Source organism: Microtus oregoni, unplaced genomic scaffold (genome assembly GCF_018167655.1).
Source record: "Microtus oregoni isolate MIOR12 unplaced genomic scaffold, Mior012 000032F_ref0000030, whole genome shotgun sequence".
Lineage (NCBI taxonomy): Eukaryota > Metazoa > Chordata > Mammalia > Rodentia > Cricetidae > Microtus > Microtus oregoni.
Window position 1 is genome coordinate 27473432 of NW_024543091.1, and position 24440 is coordinate 27497871.

A 24440-nucleotide genomic window follows, 5' to 3' on the forward strand; every position below is an offset into this window, starting at 1 on the left:
GTTGTATTTCATCTTTTCAAATCTACCAATTGTTTCTTGAAGATTTAAGAAAACTGTGTCTAGCTGGGTGTGGTGGCACATACCTTTAATCCCAGCACCAAGTAAGCAGAGGTTTGTGGGATCTCTGTGAGTTCAAGGCTAGCCGCAATTACTACATAATGAATTCTAGCACAGCCAGAGCTATGAAGAGAGACTCTGTCTTTTTAAAAAAGAAGAGAGAGAGAAAGGGAGAGAGAGAAAGAGGTTTTTATATACCTTACCTCAAGTACTGGTCCAGCTCCAAGAATAATCTGTTCTACTCCACTAGCAAATCCTTTCTGACTGAGGGCAGTAAGGTGATGAATAAGAAAGTTTGTGCTTTGTGTCTTTCCAGAACCACTCTCTCCTGAAATCACAATACACTGATTCTTTTTGCGCTGAAGCATAGCATGATATGCTACATCTGCCACAGCATATATGTGGGGTTCAAGTTTTCCCAACTGGTGGTTATCATACATTTTGACATATTTAGGGTTATAAATAGGAAGAAATTTGAATGGGTTAATAGCTATTAGAATACTGCCAACATAAGTATAAATTTTTTCATGCTTAAAGCGATTCCGTAGGTTTTCTAAAAGAGTTTTCTCATTCAAATCAGGTAAGCTACATAAATCATCAAAGTCCTTCTGTTGAGGCTGTGGAAGGAAACCCCGTTCCATCATCCTGCGGCGTTCTTCGGTTACCCGTAGCCATGACTGAAGGCTACCATAATGGATTGATCCATCAAGATTTTTTTCTCTCAGAAGAAAGCGGTAATCCTCTCCACTCAAGCGATTTTCCAAAGCCATCCGAGGCCATAACATCATTCTTTGAACTGGACAGTCGGTTGGATTGAGTATCCATTCTTCTCCACCAAATTCCTTTACCTCTGCTAAGACGTAACATTTTGTTTTGTCTAGGTGAAGTCTATTTATAAGAGAATCAATCACCTCAGCAGCTGTGGAGTTTTTTCTGGCAGGAACTGGACAGTAAATTGTTCCTTCTGAAATTGTCCCGGGATATATTCGTAATGTATGTTCATTATCCTCAAAGCGTCGTCTTCCTCCATCACTTACATTCATATTGGATCTTGTCCCATCAGAACGGACAGTATGCATTCAGGACTTGGAAAACCATCTTCTTGGCAAAAGAACTGTAACATAAAGATAGAAACACTGAGCAGTCAAATTGAATATTGCTTTCTGTGTTCCAAAATGAAATCCTTAACAAGCATATTGACTGCAGCTTTCTGAACACAAAATCCTAACAACAAGAACAAGTATTAACGGGGGCTGGAGAGATGGCTCAGAGGTTAAGAGCACTGACTACTCCCCCAGATATCCTGAGTTCAATTTCCAGCAACCACATGGTGGCTCACAACCATCTGCAATGAGATCTGGTGCCCTCTTCTGGTGTACAAGTATACACCCAGGCAAAACACTGTATACATAATAAAATAAATTTATTTAAAAAAATAACAAGTATTAAACAGATTCAACGCAATGCCCATCAAAATCCTAGCAAAATTCTTCAAAGATCTAATTTTGAAAAGGAAGCAAAAAATATCAAATAGAAAAAAAAAAAGCATATTTAACAAGTGGTGCTGGCATAACTGGATATCAACAGGTAGAAAAATGAAAATAGACCCATATCTATCACCATGCACAAAACTCAAGTCCAAATGGATCAAAGACCTCAACAGCCTACAGAATGGAAAAGATCTTTAAAATATACAAAAAACTCAAGAAATTGGACACCAAGAGATCACATAATCGAATAAAAAAAAAATGGAGTACAGACCTAAACAGAGAAGTCTCAACGGAGGAATCAAAAACGGCTGGCAGGAAATGTTCAACATCCTTAGTCATCAGAGAAATGCAAATCAAAACAACTCTGAGATTCCATCTTACACCTGAAAGAATGGCCAAGATCAATAACACTGATGACAACTTATGCTGGAGAGGTTGTGGGATAAATTTCTGCATTGCTGGTGGGAATGCAAGCTGGTATAACCCCTTTGGATGTCAGTGTGGTGATATCTCAGAAAATTAGGAAACAACCTTCCTCAAGACCCAGTAATACCACTTTTGGGTATATATCCAAAGGATGCTCAATCATGCCACAAGGACATGTGCTTCATAGCAGGTTTGCTTGTCATAGCCAGAACCTGGAAACAACCTAAATGCCCCTCGATCAAAGAATGGATAAGGAAAATGTGGTACATTTACACAATGGAGTACAACACAGCAGAAAAAAATAACAACAGCTTGAATTTTGCAGGAAAATGGATGGAGCTAGAAAACATTATTTTGAGTGAGATAACCCAGACACAGAAAGACAACTATCACATGCTTTTTAAACATAAAGCAAAGAAAGCCAGCCTACAAACCACAATCCCAGAGAACTTAGACAACAATAGGGGCACTAAGAGAGACTTACATATAGATCTAATCTACATGGGAAGTAGAAAGTATAAAAAGGCAAGATCTCCTAAGTAAATTGGGAGCATGGGGACTTTGGGGAAGGACTGAAGAGGGAGGAGAGAGTCAAGGAGGGGAGCAGAGAAAAATGTAGAACTCAATAAATGTCAATTTAAAAAAAACAGAAAAAAAATAAAGCTTGCCTGAGAATCAGAGTACAGAGATAAACCACTAGTTAACATAGCAGCCAGTCAGTGGTGACACACACCTTTAAACCCAGGACTCAGGAAGCAGAAGCAGACAGGTGTTTGTGAGTTCAAGGTCACCCTAGGCTACTTGAGATTGAACAAGTTTCAAGGAGAAACATTACGAGGTAGTGAAGGCTCACACCTTTAATCCCAAGCAAGACATGGCTGGGCAGAAAGAGAAATATAAGACAGGAATAGACAAGAGCTCAGGTATTTAGTCTGAGAATTCGTAGGAACAGGATCGCCCCTTAGGTTTGAGTAATCTGAATAAGTAAGAAGTCTCTCTGGTAGCTGCTACTCTGCTTCTCTATCTTTCAGCTTTCACTCTCAAAAAAATTTTTTTTTTGTTGTTTTTGCCTGCATTTATGTATATGCACCACATGTCTACCTGGTATCTCTGGAGGTTAGATGAAGGTATCAGATCCTTGGAACTGAATTACAGAGTTGTGAGCTGCCACGTGACTGCTAGAAACTGACCTTGGGTTTTCTGCAATAACAGTTAATGCTATTATTAACTAATGAGCCATTTCTCCATCCCCTATCATAGGAATTTATTGACAAGTGTTAGTAAGTAGAATTATACAGTATCATTCAGTATAAAGATAGACAGAAGAAATAAACCAGGCAAATGTATGCATCTTTAAGAAATGAAAACCTGGTGAGGGTATGGTAGCACAGGCCTGTAATCCTAGTCTTACCAGTATACAGAGAAATGGCACAATGTACTACCAAGGCAAGACCCATTTGAGAAAACATAAATGATTTGCCTACAACTGTAAATATTAGGGGAATGAGCTATTAAGTACTCTGAATTTATTTTAGACGGGTAACTATGGGAAAATGGTGTTCAAGACCTAATAATATTGGAGCTGGGGAAATGGCACAGTGGGTAAAGTTCTTACCATGTCCGTAAGGAACCGGACTTTGGATCCCCAGAACCCACATAAAACCAGACACAGCAATACACATTTGCAATCCCAGCACTTCTATCCAGCGGTGAGATGAGAGGTAGAGACAAGAGAATCCACAAAAGCTCTTGGGTGGACCAGTTAGCACATTGTACTTAGCAGTGAACAAACAAAAAATAGTCTCAAACAAGGTAAAAGGCAAGGATTACCACCTTGAAATATCGTTTAATTTACACACACAGTAAGGCTTCTGCTCAAATGATAACTCCTAAAAAGAAAATTTTTCCTTATTAATCTAAAATATCCTTGTTGAAAGAATAAAAAACAATTTTTTTTTTTGAGACAGGGTTTTTCTGTAGCTTTGGTGCCTGTCCTGAAACTAGCTCTTGTAGACCAGGCTGGTCTCGAACTAATAAAAAACTATTTTAAAAGTTAAAATAACCCTTTGTTCTGCATCTCCTTATTGTATCTCCCCTTTTCTTTATTTACTTACTTTTTAATCAGAGAACTTGATACACAACCTAAACATATGATTATTTTTATTTTAGGTTTTTGTTTATTAAGTCAACATGCCCACTAAAAGGTAATAGAATTCCATCATTCCATCAAGAGTATTCATGCCTAAAAACACATGATAAGGGGCAAAAGAGATGGCTCAGCAGTTGTTGTAGAGCACTTGTTGCTCTACAAAGAACCCAGGTTCAGTTCCCAGCAGTCACATGGTGGCTCAAAATCATCTGTAACTCGCCGGGCGATGGTGGCACACGCCTTTAATCCCAGCACTCGGGAGGCAGAGGCAGGCGGATCTCTGTGAGTTCGAGACCAGCCTGGTCTACAGAGCTAGTTCCAGGACAGGCTCCAAAGCCACAGAGAAACCCTGTCTCGAAAAACAAAACAAAAAAAATCATCTGTAACTCCTATTCCAGAAAATCCAGTACTCTCTTTTGGCTTCTGCAGGCACTAGGTATGCGCATGGCACACTATATATATACAAGCAGACTAAACACTCATATGCCTAAAAATACAATAAATAAATCTAAAAATCACTTTAAATGTGTTGAAAGGAATAAGCAGTTTACATATACATTAATAAATATGTCAATTTATCAAACATTTTTATTGCTTAAGTTAAACATTTCACAGGTCGGTGGTGGCAGACACCTTTAATCCCAGAAGAGGCAGGTGGCTCAATAGATAAATATATTTGCTGCTAAGCCCAATGAAAGGAGAGTTTTCAGGTACATGTACTGTTAATTACTTCAACAATTTCAGAGATATACTTTATAGACTCACATTTGCATCTTCTATACATATTATCATGAGAAGCGTTCAGAGTCATGAACTGACTGTTTAATAAACCACCTTTGTCTATTTTGGAAGAAGTCTCAACTATCACTTTTATCACTTGCTGGCCTTTCAACTGCAATTATAATATTTCTTATTTTTGCTCAGTTCTTTCACACAATCAACATTCCAAGACTCAACAAGAAAGCATGGGGGGAGTATAATGGACAAAACAAGGAAAGAAATGAACAAAATAATTCCAGAAAGTACTTTTCTGTAAAGGACAGGATAGATAGAAAATATTTTACACTTTGGGGAACACAGAGTCTTTCACATGAAGTTTTTTGTTTGTCTTTTGTTTTATAGCCTTAAAAATATGAAAAACATTTTTGGCTCTCAGACAGGACAAAATCAGGCCACCGGCAGGATTTGGCTTGTGGGCAGCAGTTTGCCTATCATTATACTAAAGAGCTCCAGCACGCTATTTTAGTTATCAGTAGTGCGCAGTAACTTTAACTTCTCCAAGGTGGTAAAGCCTATAAGGCATGCAGAAGCCAATTATGCTAACACATGAGAGATATGCTTCAAGCTAAGAGCAGTGAAGAAGGCAAAAATGTCTCAACCAAGAACAAATTTGGAACTTTGAGAAATGAAATCACTGTGGTTCAAGCCAAGAAGGAAAGCAGTAAAAAGATAAGGTCAGAGATATGAAGGTATCAGATTACACAGTTCCTTGTAGTCTGAGGTTCTGTTCTAAATGTAAAAGAGGGCACCAGCAAGATGTTTCGAGCAGGTAAAGGTGCCTACCACCAAGCCTGAAATGAGTTCAATCCTGAGACTCAGATGGTTGAAGGATCCTATAAGTTGTCCTCTGAACTCTGTGTGCCATGTGAACACTAGCATCCATTTGCTTATTTTTTTAAACATTTATTTGTGTGTGTGTGCATGCGCACGAGCGTGTGCTCACATGGCACATAGGTAGAGTTCACAGGATAACCAAGAATACACAAAGAAACCATGTCTTGAAAAACCAAACAAATAATCTACAAGGATGACCCCAGCTAAGACTCTTAACATGAGAGATATGTAGCCTAAACTGGCCATCTTCTGTGACCAGGCAAAACTTCAGTGGAGGAATTGGGACACTAACCCAGCCACATAAGCTTCAACCTACAATCTGCCCTATCTATGGGATGTGCTGGGGAAAGGGTGGTACAGAGATTGTGGGAGTGGCCAATCAATGATTGGTCCAGTCTGAGACACATGCAATAAGAATGAGCCCACCCCTGACACTGACTGGAGTGACAGGACCCAGAGGCTGGATAGCCCAGAGACCTATGATAAAACCAAATACAACTGGAAGAAAAAAAAAGTCAATGTAATAATGTCTAATGATATTCTGCTATACTCAGAGATTGGTGCCTAGCCCAACTGTCATCAGAGAGGCTTCATCCAACAACTGATGGAAACAGATGCAGAGACCCACAGAGCCAAACATTAAGCTGAACTCTGGAAATCCTGCTGAAAAGAGGGAGGAAGGATTGTAGGAACCAAAGTGGTCAAGGAAATCACAAAAAAAAAAAAAAGAAAAAAAGAAAAAAAGAAAAAAAACAGAATCAACTAAATTGGGCTCATAGGAGCTCACAGAAACTGAACCAACAAACAGGGAGCCTGCATGGGACCAACCTAGGCCCTCTGCATATATGTGATAGTTGTGTAGCTTGTTCTTCTTGTGGGACTCGAAACGTTACAATGGGAGCAGGGGCTATCTCTGATCTTTTGCTGGCTTTTGAGACCCTATTCCTCATACTGAGTGCCTTGACCAGCCTTAATACAAGGTGTTCAGTCTTACTGCAACTTGATATCCATGGGAGGTGTGCATCCTTCTGAATAGAGACAGAAGAGGAACAGATTGGGGGAAGAGAAAGAAGTGGGGATAAGGGACTAGGAGGAAAGGAGAAAGGGGAAACTGCAATCAGTATAAGTATTTAGGCATCTGTACTGACCTGCCCTTAGGGTCCTGACAGGATACATCCTCAGTTGCAGCCACTAAGAGCACCACCTCCTGTGCACATTTGTGCATTTCCTTTTAAAAGGTGAGACTGCATGGAACCAGAGACTGCTTGTTTGCTCCTGACTGCTCAGGCCCAGAAAATACACACACACACACACACACACACACACACACACACACCCCGGGCAGTGGTGGCACACTCCTTTAATCCCATCACTCAGAAGGCAAGTGATCTCTATGAGTTCGAGGCCAGCCTGGTCTACAAGAGCTAGTTCCAAGACAGGCACCAAAGCTACAGAGAAACCCTGTTTCAAAAAAAAAAAAAAAAAAGAAAAGAAAAAGAAAAAAAATCACACAGAAACTATATTAATTATAACACTGCCTGGCCAATAGCTTAGGCTTCTTATTGGCTAGCTCTTATACCTCAAAACAACCCATTTCAATTAATCTGTGTATCACCACGAGACTGTGGCCTACCGGGTAAGGTTCCGGCAAACATCTCTGGCAGCTACATGGCGCCTCTTGCCTCCGTCTACTCTCTCTATATATCTCTGCTCAGACTGCCCTCCTTGCTTTACTCTGCCAAAACAGTTTTATTCACTTACCAACAAAAAGCAACACATATATAATAAAAGGACATCCTTCATCACCTGCCCATCTATGTCTTTTTTTCTTTTTCTCTATCTCTCCCTCGCTCTTTTTTTCTCTTCCACCACTCTTGTATCCAGGGACCGGTCTCTGCCTCTTCTCGCTCCTCTTCCAATAAACCTATATGAGTTGCATGGTGTGACTTCTCTTCACATTTTTTAATTTTTTTAGACAGTTACAAAAAATAAACAAATGTAAAAGTCCCTAAGTTCCTGGTTTTGTTACTTTTTCTTGTTTATTTTTTAAGGCAATCTCATTCGTGTATCTCAGGCTATTCTCAAATGCTATAGGTTAACTTCAATTTATGATCTTCTTGCCTTCCCAAGTGCTGGGATTATAAGCATGCACCACCACACAGCTGTTTTTGATCTCTAAAAATATGATGACAGTGCTTAGAGAATGACCTAGTAGTTAAGACTACCTGTTCTTCAAAAACCAGGGTTCAAGTACTAGCACCCTGCAGCTCACAACCATCTGTAACTACAGCTCTAGGGTATCTGAAGCACTTTTCTGACTTCTGCAGGCTGCCCAGGAATGTACATAGTACACAGACATACATGCAGTAAAGATACACACACATGTGGTAAGATTTTTTTAACTTAAAAAATGGTAGCCTATTTTTTAAAAATATTTTAATTGGGAACTGAGAAAATGACCTGGTCTAAATGTTTTGCTATAGTCAGTTCCTGAGTTGGGATTCTCAGACCTATATTTAAAAAGCCAGGCCAAAAAAAAAAAAAAAAAAAAAAAGCCAGGCAAACTGCTTGTAATTCCCCCAGCACTAGGAGGCAGAGAAAAAAAGGATTCCTGAGCTTACTGGCCAGGCAATCTAAGTTAAATGATGATTTCCAAGTTCAGTGAAAAACCTCAAAGATAAGCTAGAGGAACTGAAAAGGTGGCTCAGCAATTAAGTGCACTGAATGTTTTACCAGAGGACCCAGGTACAATTCCCAGCATCCACGTGACAGCTAAAAACTGTCTATAACTCCAATTTCAGGGGTTCAACACCCTCCTCTAATCTTCATAGACACTGAGAACACACATGATGCAGACATACATGCAGGCAAATCACTTACATACACACAAAACATAAATAGTTGAATCTTTTATTTTAAAAATGTATTTTGCTTTGTTCAACAAGATGGAGAGCAACTGAGGAAGACATCCAATATCAACCTCCAACCTCTACACAGAAGTTCAAAACTATATTTGCAACTGCACACATATATGTATATACACACACCAATATGTATACTCACATAGACAAGATACTCCAATTGCTTGAAAGAGAATACATCAAAGGTTGGAGGTCAGTTAGGGGTACAGCCCAAGTATGACTTTAATCATTTTAGCTCTAAAGATCATAGGACTTATACCAAGACCAATAAATTTCCCACATCATTTTCTCCCAGAATTTTCTTTTGTTTTGTTTTTGTCTTTAAAAAGAGTTTTCTCTGTAGCGTTGGAGGCTGTCCTGGAACTAGGTCTTATAGACAGGCTGGCCTTGAAGTCACAGAGGATCTGCCTCCCTAGGATTGATGCCATGTGCCACTCCCCAGACACTTTTAAAAAAAGATTGATTGATTGGTTGGTTGGTTGATTGATTATTATGTATACAGTGTTCTGCCTGCATGCCAGAAGAGGGCACTAGATCTCATTACAGATGACTGTGAGCCACCATGTGTTTGCTGGGAATTAAACTCAGGACATCTGGAAGAGCAGCCAGTTCTCTTAACCGAGAGCCACCTCATTCACATGATCTTATAGCAAGAATAAATCAAAAGGCACAACTATCTCAATCAGCTATCATCATGATTGTCAGTGTCTATGAACAATGTTTTGTAACACATTTGGCACTATAACCATTATATCTTACACATTGTGTTGTAGTTCATCACTGAACCTAAATATCCTTTCACTCAATATAATCTACCTTAAAATACAGTAAGTAGCCAGGCGGTGGTGAGGCACGCCTTTAATCCCAGCACTAGGGAGGCAGAAGTAGGTGGATCTCTTTGAGTTCAAGGCCAGACTGGTCTATGGAGTGAGTTCCAGGACAGTCAGAGCTGTGCGAGAAACCATGTCTTGAAAAACTGAAAAATAAATAAATGGAAATGAAAAAAAGGAAGGAGGGAGGGAGGGAGGGAGGGAGGGAGAAAAGAAGGAAGGAAAGAAAGAAAATACAGTAAGTAGATAATCTCTGAAAGACTGATCTGTGAGCAGAGACGCCATGCTCCGCTCTCCCAGACAGACGCAATTCAGCTCCGACCCAGGATGGACGTGGGCTAGAATCTTCCTGGTAAGCGCACCTCAGGGTGCAACACAGATGATTAGAAATGGGCTAAATTAATATGTGAGAATTAGCCTAAAAGAGGCTAGATAGAAATGGGCCAAGCAGTGTTTAAAAGAATACAGTGTCCGTGTAATTATTTCGGGGCATAAGCTAGCCAGGCGGCCGGGGTGCTGCGAACGCAGCCCCGCCGCTTATATTACTACAGATCTGAAGCTAGGAGGAATAATGGTACATGCCTGCAATTACAGGACTAGAAGAAACTGCTGTAGCAGGACCAAAAGCACAGACAGAGCTACTGAAAGAAAAACACAGATTAGGAAGCACTACACTTTAAAACAAACATGTAAGTATAGCTAGGATTAGCTGTTTAGCAAAGTTCACCACGGCAACGATTTCACAGCAAATCCCTGAGGGACTTAAAATGTATTGCTATGCAAAAATATTTCCCTATTTGGACAACTTTACAAGTAGAACTGAGATGGTTACTAATCAAAAGAAACCAAAAGGAAATAACACTGACAGGGAATATGTGAATTCCCTATTACAGTTTACTATGTCAAAGACACTCCATGAAATTTTTGGGATAATAGTTAGGAAGCAGTAACTATGTACTGTGAAGTAATTACTTAACTTGAAATGCTATTCAGTGGCACCTCATCAAGGTCTAGTTTCAAAGTCATTAAGCTTTTTCTGTGACAGTGAATATGTTATACTTTTGCAGGTCATATGACCTCTATCCCAAATACTTCATCTGCCTTTACATCTGGGTATGGTGGCACAAGCCTTTAATCCCAGCACTCAGGAGGCAGTGGTAGAAAGATCTCTTTTAGTCCAAAGACAGCCTGGTCTACAAAGTGAGTTCCAGGACAAGCAGGGTTACACAGAGCAACCCTGTCTCAAAGTTCCCCCTCCAAAAAAAAACACTTACGTGTATACATGTTTCTAGTTGCAGTGATGCTCTGATAATTATGGAACCAATTACAATAAAGCTCACTTAAAACACATACATCACATATACAAAAAGGCAAGAAAACCTTTCATTCAGATCACTTGCTTTTAAAAGCAGAAATACTAAGGCTGGAGAGATGGCTCAGAGGTTAAGAGCACTGGCTGCTCTTCCAGAAGTACTGAGTTCAATTCCCAACTCCTACATGGTGGCTCACAATCATCTATAATGTGAATTGGTGCCCTTTTCTGGTGTGCAGGCGTATGTGCAGGGAGAACACTGTATACATAATCAATCAATAAATTTTTATTTATAAAAGCTGAAATCTCATGGGGAAAAATAACTGTTGGAAAGGGAGGTTGATAAGGCATTATTACTGTGTTTCAATAATAAGGAAAAATTAGCCATAAACTCCTGTAGCTTCTAACACCTTCAGTGGAAAACAGAAAAAAACAGAATACTTAAGTCAACCCATCGTTCTAGCAAATCTGTTAGTTATTAGAGTAACTTTCAAATCTGTACAAATTAAGAAACTAATAAAATGAAATACTGAGTTTTCATTCTAGTCTGAGTACAGGTCATAATAGAAAACCTCTCACTTATTATAATAAGAAAAAGAAAGGGGTGATAAACTACAAAATCAAAATTGTAAAACTCATCTGAGAACTGAGAATACCTCCCCTCCACCCCCCCAAAAATTTAAACAAGTTCAGTTCCAGACAGGGATACGCCCTTTCTAGGTAAACAGTAAAATTACTACCTTCAACTCTAAGTGCAAGGTGAGCAAAGGGGCAAATAATCAATCCTCAGACTGACATGACAGATTGAAATTCAGGAGTTTCAGAAGCAAAACTACCCAACACAAGCTAAAATGTCTTTCCAGTGGAGCTTTCATAGAGTAAACATCAGTCTATGGCTACACTACCCTGAATCTATTCCATCCTGTCTGACCTTAGGAACTAAGTAGGGTCAGACCTGGCTAGTACTTGGATGGGAACATAAATCACTGTGTATTAATCACAGTGGATGAAGAAGAAAAAGTAAGTCTCCTGGACTGAAAAGTCAAGAACAGAGATATAAAGCAAAGAGATCTACAGAAACTAGTTCAAATGAAATAGCAAGTTTTGTTACAAAGTATAAACTGAATCTACATAAGATAAATTAAAGTCAAAATTAACTACAGTTTTCGCTCACCCAAAAATCAATTCGAGGTCAGAAAAAAATACATATTTAAGCTAATTTAGCCTTTTTAGTGGAATTAACATGCCTTTTTTCTAAGAAGTAACAGAACTTTAATTCTCATTGTTCTTAGCACCCATAATATTCATACACAGTAAGAATAATGGTATCTAAGGGATCATGAAAGTGATGGATAAACAACAGGAAAATGCAAAAATATTGATGACTCAAATAGAATGATTTTAAAATAAAAATAAATCTCATAAAAATGTATTTTATGTAATGTATACCACCAGAGAGGGGGGATGATTTAATGTATTTTGGCAGAAGTGTAAATTTAAAGTAAAAGAGCCAAAGAGTAACATTCAACAAATAATATATAATAATTAAAATGTGTCTGTTCTACATAGCAAGTTCCAGGCCTACATAAATAGACCCTGTCTCAACAACAAGAACCAAACAAACAATCAAAAGTCAAGAAAAAGGAAATAAGATCTAAAGTGAAAATGAAAAGGTCACTGGAAGGCTTACCAACACATGCATGCATACAGATTATAAATTCAAAAAAGATCAATGGACAGTTTCCAAAATAAAGCACAGAGGAAATACGGGAGAGGGGATCTGAATATTCCCATAAAAGAAGACCAATAAATAAATGGCAAATTAACATATTGGGGAATGAAAAAGTAAAACACTGAGATAGTACCACATACCTATTAGACAGCAAACTTCCAAAGCAACTACACTACCAAATACTACCAAGAATGTGAGGCACTGGTAGGAATGAAAAGGGCACAAGCACTAGGTAAGTACGTGTCAGCTTCTTACACACTTGGAGCCTGTCATCTTATTTCTTGTTATTTACCCAAACTACTGAAAACTACACCCAAACAAACTTCACAAGGATAATTATAGTAACCAACATATTTTTCAAAAAATAGTAGTGCCAAAAAAAAACAAACAAAACAAAGTCAGGTAGTAATGGTACCAGCCTTGCCTTTAATCCCAGTACTCAGGAGGTAGAGGTGGGGGGGGGGGGGGAATCTCTGTGAGTTCAAGGCCAGTCAGAGCTGTTACACAGAAGGGAAAACAAAAACCAAAAATAGTAGTGATACAGGGAATGTTCCAGGATAAAAAGAATCCAATGATGAAAAGACACACAGGATCTTTAAAAAACATATAGCTAAGTGAAAGAAAACCCAATCTGAATAACTAAATACTGTATGATTCCAATTATGTAACATCACTGAAAAGGCAAAACAATAGTGACTACAGCATCAGAGTAACAGGCAAAATAAACCAGTAAGCAAAAATTGGAAATCCTGACTCACCTGAGTTTCATCTAACAGAGTACATATATGTAAGGAAAGCCAGACATACAAAGTAAGAAAGGCAGACATGTAAACGTCCGGAAAATGGTCAAGCTTCTTGAGCCTAAGGCTTTTTAGGGCTTTTTCCTTCAGCTTATTAACCTACCCCTGTTCTGTGAGGTGCTTTCTCTTTCTTGGGAAACTGTTATTTCTACTCCTAATTGTGTATATCTGGTACAGGCCTTTGTCCTGAGACACAAGAGCCTGGAATGCAGAACCCTCTGAGCCCTGGTCTACATCCCACCTAAAAGTGCTTTTACTTTTTATCTTTTTTCAGATATTGACTCGTGGCATAAGCATGCTTTCTCTGAAACTCTAGGCTTTCTTTCTCACTGTTTTTCTAATCTCCACATCTAACAAAGGCTGAATTTCTCTCCACTTCCAACCTCTCAGCAGATGTTGAGATTTTTCAACTTGCATTCCGTTGTTTTTCTTTCAAACTAATAAAATGGCCTTTGAGCTTTCTTCCAAGTCCATTTCTGAATTGTGTTATTGACAAGACTAAGAACTTAAAAAATTTTGGTTTCCTCAGTTACAGGAAATCAAAATGATTAATGGTTGCCAAAAGGTCTAGGAAAAGTGATTGGGGGAAAAAAAAAGATGAAACTAGGATTTTTACAGCAATAAAATTACTGGGTAGGATAGCAACAAGGAAATAATATGGAAACAAAGCCAGAAGGAACAGAAAGGACAAGACGGAGAGCTTAACCCATAAATTTTCACCTGAATTGGAAGCATCTAGAGTAATTGTTTTGGGGTGTTTTTTTTTGGAGGGGGAGATGTTGGTTTGGTTTGGTTTTGGTTTTTGAGTCAGGGTTTTTCTGTCTATCTTTGGAGCCTGTCCTGAAACTTGCTCTGTAGACCAGGCTGGCCTCGAACTCAAGAGATCCACCTGCCTCTGCCTTCCAAGTGCTAGGATTAAAGGCATCACCACTGCCTAGCTAGATTAATTGGTTTTAATTAACTGTACACTCTAGGTTTTATAGTGGTTTTGTTGTTGTTGTTTGGTTAGTTGGGTTTTTTGTTTGGTTGGTTGGTTTAATACAACAGGGTTTCTCTGTTTAGTTCTGGCTATCCTGGAACTCACTCTGTAGACCAGGCTGGCCTCAAACTCAGAGATCTGCCTGCCTTACTGAGTGCCCACCACGCCATGCTTTACAGTGTATTCTAAATGCAGGCTTCAGAATTTGAAAATTATTTTCAAATTGTTTTATAAAACTTAAAGGTTGAACGCCTTGTCATAAATTAGCATCAGACGTACAGCTTTATCTGTAAATATTTCTGCACCTAACAAAATTTTAAATGGCTCAACAGTGACTACCCAAACAAGGAACAATTACTTGTTACTAATTCTTGGTGGCAGGGGGAGGGGCGGAGAACAAGAAAAGAAAACAAAAGCCATTTGGGAGGCTGAAACGGGACTATCTCAAATTTGATGCTGACAAACTTGTAAGAAAAAGTAAAACTACATTTTACATTTGCATTTATACTTTCAGCAATGTAGCAGGATACAAGATTAACTCAAAAAAATCAGTAGCCCTCCTGTACAGAGATGATAGAAGGGCTGAGGAAGATATCAGAGATTCAACACCCTTCACAATAGCCACAAACAGCATAAAATATCTCAGAATAACTCTAACCAAACAAGTGGAAGACTTGTATGACAAGAACTTTAAATCTTTGAATAAAGAAATTGAAGAAAATACCAGAAAGTGGAAAGACCTCCCATGCTCTTGGGTAAGCAGAATTAACATAGTAAAAATGGCAATCTTACCAAAAGCAATCTACAGATTCAACGCAATGCCGAGCAAAATTCTCCAAGGACCTCGAAAGAATGGTACTCAACTTCATTTGGAAAAGGAAAATACCCAGGATAGCCAAAACAATCCTGTACAATAAAAGAACTTCTGGAGGCATCACAATCCCTGACTTCAAATTCTACTACAGAGCTACAGTACTGAAAACAGCGTAGTGTTGGCATAAGAACAGTCAGGAGGACCAATGGAACCGAATCCACACATTTTCGAACACCTGATTTTTGACAAGGAAGCAAAAATATCAAATGGAAAAAAGCATATTTAACAAGTGGTGCTGGAATAACTGGATATCAACATTTAGAAAAATGAAAATAGACTCGTTATCTATCACCATACACAAAACTCAAGTCTAAATGGATCAAAGACCTCAAAATAAAGCCAGCCGCCACACTGAACCTTAAAGAAGAAAAAGTGGGAAGTACACTTGAACGCATTGGCACAGGGAACCACCTCCTAAATAGAACTCCAGCAGCACAGACATTGAGAGAAACAATTAATAAATGGGACCTCCTGAAAATGAAAAGCTTCTGTAAAGCAAAGGACACGGTCAACAAGACAAAACGACAGCCTACAGAATGGGAAAAGATCTTCACTAACCCCACATCAGACAGAGGTCTGATCTCCAAAATATACAAAGAACAAGATATTGGACACCAAAGGAACACATAATCCAATAAAAAAAAATGGAGTACAGACCTAAACAGAGAAGTCTCTACAGAGAAATCTAAAATGGCTGAAAGACACTTAAGGAAATGCCCAACATCCTTAGCCATCAGAGAAATGCAAATCAAAACAACTCTGAGATTCCATCTTACACCTGAAAGAATGGCCAAGATCAATAACACTTATGACAACTTATGCTGGAGAGGTTGTTGGGTAAAGGGAACATTTCTGCATTGCTGGTGGGATGCAAGCTGGTATAACCCCTTTGGATGTCAATGTGGTGTAATACCACTTTTGGGTATATATCCAAAGGATGCTCAATCGTACCACAAGGACATGTGCTCAACTATGTTCATAGCAGGTTTGCTTGTCATAGCCAGAACCTGGAAATAACCTAAATGCCCCTCGATCAAAGAATGGATAAGGAAAATGTGGTACATTTACACAATGGAGTACTACACAGCAAAAAAAAAAAATAACGACAGCTTGAATTTTGCAGGATGATTATTTTGAGTGAGGTTACCCAGACACAGAAAGACAATTATCACATGTATTTACTCATAGGTGGGGTTTTTTTTGTTTTTTTTTTTTTTTTGGTTTTTCGAGACAGGGTTTCTCTGTGGTTTTGGAGCCTGTCCTGGAACTAGCTCTTGTAGACCAGGCTGGTCTCGAACTCACAGAGATCCGCCTGCCTCTGCCTCCCGAGTGCTGGGATTAAAGGCGTGCGCCACCACCGCCCGGCCTCATAGGTGGTTTTTAAACATAAAGCAAAGAAAGCCAGCCTACAAATCACAGTCCCAGAGAATTTAGACAATAGGGACACTAAGAGAGACTTACATAGATCTAATCTACATGGGAAGTAGAAAGTATAAAAAGACAAGATCTCCTGAGTAAATTGGGAGTATGGGTAGCTTGGGGGAGGACTGAAGAGGGAGGGGAGAGTCAGGGAGGGGAGCAGAAAAAAATCTAGAGCTCAATAAATACCATGGGAAAAAAAAAGAAGAGGTAAGCATTCTCCTTGACAGAATTAAATCTTATGGGTCCTGTGGGCAATGTAATGATTATAGTTTTCATCCTGCAATAGAAAGTCATTGGAAGAAGCTCGAGATCTGATTAAGGCTTTAACAAGAGATTCCTGTTCTGGGTGAGGAGCGAAGGATAGCAAGTGTATAAAAAGGACACTCAGAATCACAGATAAACTGTGACTTATACCCACACAGGCGGCGAAGGGTCAAGTTCTGCCAAGGCTTTGAAGGCAGCATCTACTGACTAAGCTAATTAGATATGGTGTGTGAGAAAGAAGGGTTAAGAATTTTACCAAAGTAGTTGCTTAGGAAATTATTGAAATAGAAGCAGTTAATAAAAGTTTTGGTTTTTTTTTCCTTTTCTTTAAAAAAAAAAAAAGAAGAAATTCAAATAATGAAGCACATGCTATACCTCAGCAATAAAGAAGCTGAGGCCAGAGGAGCTAGAGTTCTAAGGCAATCTAGGCTTCAGAGCCAGTTTAAGATCAAAAAGAAGGGGAAAAAAAAGGTAAAAGGTAGGAAAAATGCCCAGTTTCAATAACAATCAAGGAAATGAAACATTAAATCATAAGATACTATCATTTGGCAAAAACTGAAAAATCTACCAACATCTAGTACCAAAGTCTATACATGCAGGGCGGTGGTGGCACACACCTTTAATCCCAGTACTTGGGGGGCAGAGGCAGGCAGATCTCTGTGCATTCAAGGCCAGCCTGATCTAAGAGCTAGCTCCACGACAGGCTCCAAAGCTACAGAGAATCCCTGTCTAGAAAAACAAAAACAAAAAAAACCAAACAAACAAACAAACAAAAAAAGAAATACAAAGTTCCTGTCTCCAAAAAGTAAAAAAATTAAAAAAAAATAAAGTCTGCACTGTAATGATTACGTATAAGATAGAGTCAAGAGCTAGGTGTGATCGCACACACCTTTAATACAGTGTCAGGGGAATCTGTGAGTTATAGGCTGGCCTGATCTACATAATGGGACAGTCAGAGCTACACAGAACCTATAAATAAATAAATAAATAAATAAATAAATAAAAGTGGGTACAGACCAAGGGAAATTTATGCTGTGTTAGTTAAAAGTAAAAACTAAAACTCCTGTCATCATCTAAGTTTTCATTTGCTCATTCTTTGTGACCTATCTAACTACTCTTGTGACCAAGTATTTCTGGTCACATGCATTATTGAAAACTTGTCTGTATACAAATGTACTGTTATTAGACATAAGCATACTAACCATTCTACCATTTGTCTCATAAGAGCAAGAAATTGAAATCAACTCAAATGTTCATCAAAACTAGAATGGGTAATTGGCAATATAATCTAATGGCTCAATTTACCAAAGTGAAATCTAATAAATTATGACTAACTATAACAATCTGGAATTAATTTTGCAATCATTATGCTAAACTCAATTTCTTAATCACATAAACTAAACAGTTATTCAACTCACATGTTTAAAAATGAAAGCAATACAGTATTTAAGGATATGCTACTCGCATTTAAAATCTTTTTTTTTTTTTTTTTTTGGTTTTTTCGAGACAGGGTTTCTCTGTGGTTTTGGAGCCTGTCCTGGAACTAGCTCTTGTAGACCAGGCATTTAAAATCTTGAAGGACTGGGTCAAGGATTTAGCACAGCAGTAGGAGAGCACTTGACTAGCAAGCAAGAATAGGGTTCTAAGTTCATTCCTTTTTACCAGGAAAAAAAAAAAAAGCAGCAGCAGCAAATCAAGATTATATTCATAAATTCAGAAAAAAGGTTAATACTACAAAGAGACATATATTGACAAACAAAGTAAGATAGGAAAGGGGTATTTCTGGTTGCTGGTCTAGACAATGAAACATATACATGTGTATGGCGGTGCAGGTTTCTACACTGCATGCATGTGACATCAAAGCAACCTTGGGAATCCTCCCTTGGGCCTACCCATCCTTTAAAAGAAAATGCACTATGAACTCAGAGACTGTGGCAATACACAGAAAACCTGAATTGGTTTTAAGTCAGATGGGGGTCCCAGTACTGAGAGAAAAAAGTAGTTCCCACCCCTAATGAAGAACTGATACCCACTGGCAAAGGGAAAATCAGTTTTTGTCAATGGAATGTCACTGTGTATATCTAGCAACACTCCAAGGCAAGCCCTATGTCCAGAAGAAGTTAGCTGGCCAACAGAAAATAAACTGAGTGATGCTTCTGTGGACTTTTAGTTTCATTTTGTTTTGTTGTGAATTTTGGTTTTGTTTTGTTGGTCTTTTTTTTTTTTTTTTTTTTTTTTTTTTTTTTTTTTTTTTTTTTTTCGAGACAGGGTTTCTCTGTGGCTTTGGAGCCTGTCCTGGAACTAGCTCTGTAGACCAGGCTGGTCTCAAACTCACAGAGATCTGCCTGCCTCTGCCTCCCGAGTGCTGGGATTAAAGGTGTGCACCACCATCGCCCAGCTGCTATCTGCATCTTTTGATTTTATTTTTGAGGTGTGTTTCTTGCTCTGGGTTTTTTTTTGGGGGGGGGTTGTATGTGTGTATTTGTTTTTGAGAGAGAAAGAACATAAAGCTGGGTAGGTAGGGAATTGGAGAGGGTCTGGGAGGAATTGAGAAAGGTGGAAAAACATGATTAAAAAATATTATATGGCCAGGAATAGTAACACATGTTTTTAATCCTAGCACTGGGAATGCGGAGGCAGATGGATCTCTGTGAGCTGGAGCCCAGCCTGGTCTATATAATTCCAGAGATACATAGTGAAGTCCAGTCTCAAAAAAAAGAAAAGAAAGAAAAACAATTAAAATATATTAAATGAAGAAAGCTGTAATTTAAAAATTTTTTTAAAAAAAACTTTAAAAATGAATTTCTTACTGTCCTTAGGCTTGTCATTTAGGGTAAGCTGCTTGGCCAGAACACTCCAAGGATTTGCCTGTTTCAACCTCCATAGTGCCAGAATTAAAAGTGCACACTACCACTGCTTTTTTTTTTTTAATGAGTTCTGGGAATCAAAGTCAGGTTGTTTGCATGGGAAATACTTTATTGACAGCTACCCCCCCAGCACCTCCCACCTCACTAGTTTAATAAGGTAATATAACTAAGTCTGATACTCAGTGTATATATAATTTTGGGTTTGTTTGAACTCAGAAATTCAACAAGAATAGGGCTAATGAGATGCTTAGAGACAAAAGCACGTGCCACCAAGTCTAATAACCTAAATTTGACACCATATTCATATGGTAGGAGAAAAATCTCTCCAGAAAATTATTCTCTGACCTATGTAAGTATGTACATACAGACACAATTAATGTAAAAAGAAAGGAAGGGCGAGGGGGTGGTGGCGCACGCCTTTAATCCCAGCACTCGGGAGGCAGAGGCAGGCGGATCTCTGCGAGTTTGAGACCAGCCTGGTCTACAGAGCTAGTTCCAGGACAGGAACCAAAAAGCTACAGAGAAACCCTGTCTCGAAAAACCAAAAAAAGAAAAAAAAAAAAGAAAAAAAAAAGAGAAAGGGAGGGAAAATCTGTGAAAGAGCCCGGTGGTGGTGGCGCACGCCTTTAATCCCAGCACTTGGTAGGCAGAGGCAGGCGGATCTCTTTGAGTTCGAGGTCAGCCTGGTCTACAAGAGCTAGTTCCAGGCAGGCTCCAAAGCTACAGAGAAACCCTGTCTTGAGAAACCAAAATAAATAAATAAATAAATAAATAAATAAACAAATAAACAAACAAACAAACAAAGGTTAGAGTGATGGCTCTGAAGTTAAGAGCATTTGCTGCTCTGCTGCTCTTCCAGGGGACCCTACTTTAGTTTCCAGCACCCACATTAGGCAGCTTAGAACCACCTATACTTTCAGTTCCAAAGATTCTCAAAACCTTCTTCTGGTTTCCACAGGCATCTGCACAAATATGGCATTTGTTCACCCAAACACATACACTCACAAATAAAAATGTCTCTCTTTTAAAATGTTTTTAGAAAAAAAAGAAAAAAAGTGCTTAAGAATAACCAAGCAGTGCCAGCACACTGGAGGCAGAGGTAAGCATATCTCCATGAGTTCAAGGCCAGACTGGTCTACTGAGCTGGTTCTAGGACTGCTAAGGCTATACAAATAAACCCTGTATCAAAAACAAAAAAATAAAAACTAAAAAAAAAAATACACTGAATAAATTATGACACATCCACAAAGACTATCATGTTGCCACTTTAAAAAGGGGAGGTGGGGATAGGGACCTGAAGACGTGGGAACCATCTCAAACTCCAGTTCTGGAGGATCCAAGACCCTCTTCTGGCCTCTGTGGGTACCAGGCATAGAGGTAGTACAGATAAATATACAGGCAGAACACCCATACACATAAAACTATTTTTAAAGCTGGGAGTGGTAGCACACAGCTTTAAACCCAGCAAGCATGCTATAAGTTGAGGCATGCAGGCTTCTGTACTCTAGAACAGCCAAGGTTTCATAGAGAGACCCTGCCTCAAAATTCAAATAACAAAACAACAACAACAAAAACTAAAACAGAAAATGGAGCCAGGGGTGGTGGTCTTTAATCCCAGCACCCAAGATATCTCTGTGAGTTCAAGGCCAATCTGGTCTACACAGTGAGTACCAGAGCAGACAGAGCTGTGACACACTACCTGAAAAAAGAAGAAAGAAAGGGAAGGAGGGAGAGAGAATCTTTATGCACTAATAAGGAATGGTTGCCAGAAACACACTGAATGCAATTTTTTAAATCAAGTACAAAACAGCATATACATTATGCTAATTTGAGTGTATCAACAAGAATTTGAGGGGGCTGGAGAGATGGCTCAGAGGTTAAGAGCACTGACTGTTTTTCCAGAGGTCCTAAGTTCAATTCCCAGCAACCACATGGTGGCTCAAAACCATCTGTAATGAGATCTGGCGCCCTCTTCTGGCCTGCAGGCATACAGGGAGGCAGACTATTGTATACATAATAAATAAAATCATTTAAAAAAAAGAATTTGAAGGGAAAATATACATATATACATATACACATAAATGAGATTCCCTAGTTTATCTTGCCATACGGTTTCTCCTTTTGTACTATGCAGCTATTTTATATAGTGAAACAAGAGAAATAAATCAAAAGAGAAATGAATTCTAAAATAAAAACTAGACATTAATACATATCAACTGGCACCAATCACACAAAGAAAATAAGGACTGCTATATATTCTAAACAACAAATATAGCCTTATTAAAATATACTCCACTGACATAAGGAAAAAGAAACTTGAACTTTGCTGAGTACTTTTCTTAAGATTTATTTATTATAGTGTTCTATTTACTATAGTGTATGCCTGCAGGCCAGAAGAGGGCACCAGATATCTCGGTACAGATGTTTGTGAGCCACCCAGGGGTTACTGGGAATTGAACTCAGAATCTCTGGAAGGAAGCTCTTTAACCTCTAAGTCATCTCTCCAGCCCCAAGTACTTTTTTTGGAACTACAAAGAATTGACAATTACTAAAACACTAAAGAACAGAATACAATACGGTGTGAAAATACAACTCACATAAGTATACTTGATTTAGGAGCAAAAAAGGTAGTTTTAAAATACAAAGTTATAGCAAATACCACCTTAAACCCCGTTAAACTTGGATCACTAATAGTGGGACACTGAATATCATGTGTCTCCAGACTTGTTTAACCTCTTAACACTGTAACACTATGTTGTCATCTGCAAAGTTCATGCTTGAGAACCTCTCAACAGTGTTGTCAAAAGGATTTTAAGATTTATTAAGTTTACAATTTTTGGTTGGACTGAGGTCATAGCTATCCTCATATCTGTGGCCACAGCATAGATGATACATACATATCATACATGATATATACCAACTCTTATGAAAGATTTTACCCAAAAAAAATAGCATACATTCAAGCCTTAAGAACATAGCCTCCAATTCCAAAATAGAGCCCAGAAAAGAGCAAGTTAAACAAGAGCCAATAAACAAATCACTCTAGAAAATAAACTGTTCTTCAAAATAATCTGCTCTTTTCAAGGCAATTTCAGTATCTTGAGGAGAAGAACATTACAGTATGTTGTGAGAAATTTTTCTCAATAAAAGAGATAAATGAGGGGCTGGAGAGATGGCTCAGTGGTTAAGAGCATTGCCTGCTCTTCCAAAGGTCCTAAGTTCAATTCCCAGCAACCACATGGTGGCTCACAACCATCTGTAATAAGGTCTGGTGCCCTCTTCTGGCCTGCAGGCATACATACAGATAGGCCATTGTATACATAACAAATAAATAAATATTTTTTTTAAAAAAAGATAAATGAAATGAAAAAGAAAATTGAATTCTAATTTGAAATTTTTATTTTAAGAAACAACTAGGAAATTTCAAATATAGAGTGAAAATTAAATTTTTACTTAGAAGGTCAGCCAGATGGTTCAGTGTGTAAAAGCACTTGCCAATGAGCTCGTAACTTGAGTTCACTCCCCAGAACCCACAGTAGAGAATAATAACCCCTGTGGATATCCTCGGACCTCAGCATGCACACCATGGAGCACAAACACAATAAATTACTTAATTTCTGGAGAATTATTATTATCCTAAGGTTTTGGCAATGGTAAACTAGAAGTGTAAAGAATATCTATTTTTTAAGAAATATTTTCTGGGCCAGTAAAATGGCTCAGCAAGTAAAGATACCTGCTACCAAGCAAGGTTACCTAAGTTCCATCCCCAGAAATTACATAGTAAAGGAGAAAATCAACACCCACAAGCTTCCTCTGGTCTCCACACCTACACATACACAAAACAAGTTTTTAAAAAATATTTTTCAAAGTACTTTGAAACAAACTTGTCATGGTTTCTGTCATTTACTATCAAGAAGTTCAGCAAAATATGCAGACACATAAAGAATAATCCAGTAATTCATAGCGCTATGGAAGGCAACTAGTTCTAACTTTGAATACAGACAGCATATACGTTCAACCTTTTTATCCTCCCCTTTCCATTTTAACTTTTCAATGTGAGTAGATTTTATAACTGAGAAAAGAATTGGAGGAGGCAGGAAAACTAAAAGAAAATAAAGTTTCAAGCAGTATTCAGGGGAAAAATGATTGAAAAATCACTTATGAAGATGTCTACAGTCTCCTGAAGAACTTTCTCCCTTACATTAAAAAAACAGAGAGTGAAAGAAAGATTACTCAGGCCACTATCAGATGATCGATAAGAGTAAGCAGACTGCAAACAAATACTTAACACACTACAAACAGCAATAGTACTAAAACCTGTCAATGATTTAAGAAATGGCTGTCATTGCCAAACACAACACATTCAAAATGATACCTGACCCAAAATACATTCTATTATCCATTAATCCTATGTACTGAGATAACAAGAAAAGCCCTCCCTCTTCCCATACCCCATTTTAGAAGGAATCTCACTTCATATCCCTGGCTGGCCTGGAACTCACTGTGTAGACTAGGCTGACCTCAAACGTGCAGCAATCCTTCTGCCAAACGCTAGGATTAGAGATGTGTAGCACCATGCCCAGAAACACATTTCTTCCAAATATTTTGAGTGTAAAATATGACAGTTAAAAGATAGATTGTAAATTACCTTTATATTTACTTCTGTTAACAGCAACAAAAAGAATAGTAAAAAAAAAAAAGTC

General features: G+C 38.4%; 1 protein-coding gene across 4 annotated transcripts in view; it reads right to left on the bottom strand.

The window, feature by feature from the left end:
* Positions 1 to 24440, bottom strand: part of Myo9a (myosin IXA) — a 199273-nt gene that overhangs the window by 164322 nt on the left and 10511 nt on the right. For 3 of the 4 annotated variants that reach the window (XM_041679418.1, XM_041679417.1, XM_041679415.1), the window contains exons 2-3: positions 1819 to 1930; positions 261 to 1171 (exon numbers count right to left, since the gene is read on the bottom strand). In XM_041679418.1, coding sequence (XP_041535352.1) covers positions 261 to 1136 — 876 coding nt within the window. In that variant the 5' untranslated portion in view covers positions 1137 to 1171; positions 1819 to 1930. The remainder of the gene's footprint in view (positions 1 to 260; positions 1172 to 1818; positions 1931 to 24440) is intronic. The other variant, XM_041679416.1, reaches the window with a different exon arrangement.